Source organism: Quercus lobata, unplaced genomic scaffold (genome assembly GCF_001633185.2).
Source record: "Quercus lobata isolate SW786 unplaced genomic scaffold, ValleyOak3.0 Primary Assembly Scq3eQI_1902, whole genome shotgun sequence".
NCBI classification, from domain to species: Eukaryota; Viridiplantae; Streptophyta; class Magnoliopsida; order Fagales; family Fagaceae; genus Quercus; species Quercus lobata.
Genome location: NW_022154706.1, coordinates 10,894 through 15,198, shown reverse-complemented (window position 1 = coordinate 15,198; position 4,305 = coordinate 10,894). Strand labels below are relative to the sequence as shown.

General features: G+C 39.3%; 1 protein-coding gene across 1 annotated transcript; it reads left to right on the top strand.

The window, feature by feature from the left end:
• The first annotated feature begins 1,234 nt into the window (after nucleotides 1–1,234).
• On the top strand, nucleotides 1,235–2,278 carry LOC115972895 (uncharacterized mitochondrial protein AtMg00810-like). The gene has a single exon (XM_031093117.1). The coding sequence runs from the start codon at nucleotides 1,235–1,237 to the stop codon at nucleotides 2,276–2,278; it is 1,044 nt and encodes a 347-aa protein (XP_030948977.1).
• The last annotated feature ends 2,027 nt before the right edge of the window (nucleotides 2,279–4,305 follow it).

Below are 4,305 nucleotides of genomic sequence, written 5' to 3'. Positions count from 1 at the left end.
CCAGCGTTTTTGAAAGCGCTGGAATAGGTAAAACCTATGCCAGCGCTTTCAAAAGCGCTGGCATAGGCCTTCCAAAAGCGCTGGTATAGGTTATATTCACATTTTCATAAAGACTGTCCCAGCGCTTTTAAAAACGCCGGAATAGGGTTTGAAAGCGCTAGGACCTATCCCAGCGCTTTTGAAAAGCGCTGGTACAGGTCCGCACGACCCTATCCCCACATTCAAAAAGCGGCGGTCTGAAGTGCCGGGATAGGAATTTTGACCCTATCCCAGCGCTTTTTGGGGCTATCCCAGCGCTTTTCAAAACGCTGGGATAGCCCCGTTTTTTTGTAGTGTCTTCTAGGTTATCCACCTGCTATTAAAGGTTACAAACTCTTGAACCTTGCTTCTAAACAGGTGTTTGTGTCTAGGGATGTTGTGTTTCCTAAAAATATTCTCAATAATAATATCCAAATCTAACTAATGATGGAAAAATATTAAAAATAAAACACAGTCCTAATACAACTAGGAAAGTGGTGTTTTTCAGCTGGAAATTCCGTGCACCAGATCTGGAGGCTTCCAAAAATAAACCACATCAGATACGTGTATTAGAATTTCAGGCAAAGGAACATTCCAGAACGTCAGCAGTGCAGGTGCAGCAACTTCAAGCCCGATTTCGACCTTGATGCAGCCCGTATCTCTCAAAACTAAAAACATGAAAGTTGTAGAGATTTGTCTTGGCGTTCCATAGCATCTTGAATCATCTCAATCGGAGCTTGGATGAGAGAGTTATTCCCAAATTACAAAGCGATGTCAAAGCTGTCCAGAATCGCCCAATTAGCTACATTTTGCACTTAATGCCTCCATTTGCATCCTAAATCAAAATATAAGAATAATGGGTACATTTAGGCACCAAATAAATATAAAAGACTAAACATTAAGGGAAAAAAATATGACATTTTGCATTCTTATTACAATCTCTTCAATTGTGGAACCTAGTACTTATGCCCAAGCTGTTAAGGACCTAAAATGGAGAGAAGCCATGGCAGCTGAGATTGCTGCTCTTGAGGCTAACTAGACTTGGTCCCTCACTTCTTTGCCTCCTCAGAAGCAGCCTATAGGTTGTAAATGGGTCTACAAGGTCAAGTATAAGGCTGATGGTACTATTGAGAGATACAAAGCAAGGTTGGTTGCCAAAGGTTTTACACAAAGGGAGGGGCTGGACTATACAAAAACTTTCTCCCTAGTGGCCAAAATGGTTTCTATTAAAGCTTTGCTTGCAGTGGCTGTTGTGAAAGGGTGGCATTTATCCCAACTTGATGTCAACAATGCATTTTTGCATGGTGATCTTAATGAAGAGGTTTATATGGTCTTGTTCCCAGGCTTTCACAACAAGGGAGAGGTTGTTTGTAAGCTCAACAAATCCTTGTATGGCCTCAAGCAGGCCTTTAGGCAATGGTTTTCCAAGTTCTCTCATGTTTTGATCCAGTTAGGCTTTCATCAATCTAAAGCTGATTACTCTTTGTTCACTAGAAGCAGTTTTGGTTCCTTTGTTGCCTTATTGGTGTATGTGGATGATGTTCTCATTGCCAGTGATAATGTTCAAGCAGTAGCAGACCTTAAGGTGCTGCTGGATAAGCAATTCAAGCTTAAAGACTTGGGGGACTTGAAATTTTTCCTAGGTTTGGAAATGGCTAGGTCCAAGGAAGGCATTAGCCTTTGCCAAAGAAAATATGCCTTGGAGTTGTTGGAAGATGCAGGGTTGTTAGGTTGTAGACTAGCAAAGGTTCCCATGGAGCCAGCTTTGAAGTTAAGCAAGTATGAAGGGCAAGAGTTAAAGGATCCCCGCATGTATAGGAGATTGATTGGGAGGTTACTCTATCTAACCATCACAAGGCCTAATATTACCTTTGCAGTTCACAAACTTAGCCAATTCATGGCTAAACCAAGGTTGCCACATCTTCAAGCAGCTAATAAGGTTTTGCAATACATGAAAGGCAGTCCTGGGCAAGGTCTGTTGTTTTCTAGCAAGTCTGAATTACATATTAAGGCTTTTGCAGATGCGGATTGGGCTGCCTGTCTAGATACCAGGAGCTTTACTACTGGTTATTGTGTTTTTATTGGAGAATCTTTGGTCTCTTGGAAGTCTAAGAAGCAGCAAACAGTCTCACGTTCTTCAGCAGAGTCAAAATATAGGGCAATGGTTGTTGCAGTGTGTGAAGTTGTATGGTTGATCAGCTTTCTTAAGGACATTCAAGTTCCTCATTCAAGGGCAGCCTTACTCTTCAGTGATAGTTGAGCTGCTCTTCACATTGCAGCTAATCCTGTATTTCATGAAAGAACAAAACATATTGAGATAGACTACCATGTTGATAGAGATAAAGCCTTGGAAAAGGTGATCAAACTATTGCACATTAGAACTAAGTCACAGGTTGGGGATCTCTTAACAAAGGCATTGAATTCACAACAATTCTCTCACCTTCTATCCACGATGAAGATGCTCAATATTCATGCCCTTGTTCCTCTTGAGGGGGAGTATCAAAAGCAAGGAAGTCAATTCCGTACTATACCGGCCGGTATGGCCTGTATATACTGTATCGGCCAGTGCATCGGTACAGGTACACCCTTTGTTTTGTATCGGAAAAAATACCGGCCTTACCGGCCTCGTACCGACCGTACCAGCGAAATTCGGCTGTTTCGGCAGGTAAAGATGTTTCGGACCGATACAAACAAGAAGAAAAAAGAAAAAGAAAAGGAAGAAGAAGATGAGAAAAAGTGAGAAAGGGAGAGAAAGAGGTAGAGCAAGTGAAGGCTGAAGCTGTGAGAGAGAAATAATTTGTTGCTTTACTCTATGTTTGAAAAACTGGGGAAGACGAAGTGTAGTAGAGACTGAAAAGTGAGAAAAAGGAGATGGAGACTGAGAAGCATACGTTGAGACTGAAAAGTGAGAAGAATGAGTTGAAGACAGAGAAGCATATGTTGGGAAGAAGAAAAGCTAATTAAAGACTAGAAGAAATTATCACTTATCAGATTTAGATTGCTAGGGAAATGTGACAATGGGAATGAGTTGTCTCTTTATTTGTTTTAATTATTTTCAAATTTAAAAGGCAAGTCTTTTCTCATCATTTATTTAAATTATTTTTAAACTAAAGAAGCCAGGTCTAAGACTTGACCTGAAGGGCTAGTGATTAGTGACGTGCTCATTGCTCACTAAGATCTTATATCTAATGAGTTGTGAACTTAAGATATTTTTTATATATTATCTTGAATGACCTATTTACATGAAAGTATTATATAAAATAGCGGTAAATCCGAAACGGTACACCGGTATCCGAAATATATCGTACCGCTGGCCAAATCGGTACAGCTTCCAGTACGGTATTGATTTCCTTGATCAAAAGGATAAGCCTGAGGATGAACTAGGATTGAAGCAAGGCTGAAGCAAGCATTCATTGCAGAGAAGCAAACCTTCAGGCAGAGAGGCAGGGCTTCAAAATAGAGCACTGGAAGACTTGCAGCAGTAACACTTATACGACACTCTAGAACAGCTAATACGACTTGCAGTTTTTGAATTAGTTACCTCAGTAGTTAAGTAGCTATTTATACATACACATGTGTAATGTTTTGATTGGTTGTAAGGGCTAGATCCGTATAAAGCAGAGTTAGTTAGGATCAGATATTTTTTAGCTCTTGTATCAATTCTTATATAAATAGGCTCTTGTATATTCTTTTCTGATTAATGCAATACATAATTTTCGTTCTCAAATTCTCACAAAGATTAAAGAGAATACCAACATGAACAAGTATTTCGTTGATACCAAACATTCCATTTTGTAACAGCTTAACACTTCTAAAGCATGCTGTTGCTGATCCTACTTTCCCATTAAAACTGTTAAAAAAACAACTAAAAATCCACCTGTTCCCTTTGACATTTTTGTTTTTAACTCAATTTAAAAAAAAAAAAAAACCCCTAAGCTGCAATCCTAAATAATTGGAGTCTTCTACATATAAATCTTTTTATGCTACTTTGCCTTGTCTAGGCTATCTCCCCATTCACCTTGTCAATTAACACAAAATTTTAGTTGCTGCAATTTGGCTGATGTGCAACAGTTAAAATATGGTAAGAGTGATCAAGTTGGTGTACAGGTGTACAAAGCATGGAAATGTTAAAAGTAAGAGTTGCCCTTGAAGAAAGATTGAAACAAGAGGGTATCCTTCGTTCCAAAGCTCCAAAGCCTGATAAAGATGTTTGAACAAATAAATTAATTTTAGTGTTTACAGTTGCTTGCAGGTTATTTGAGATGAAGCTTACACAACTGATGCTAC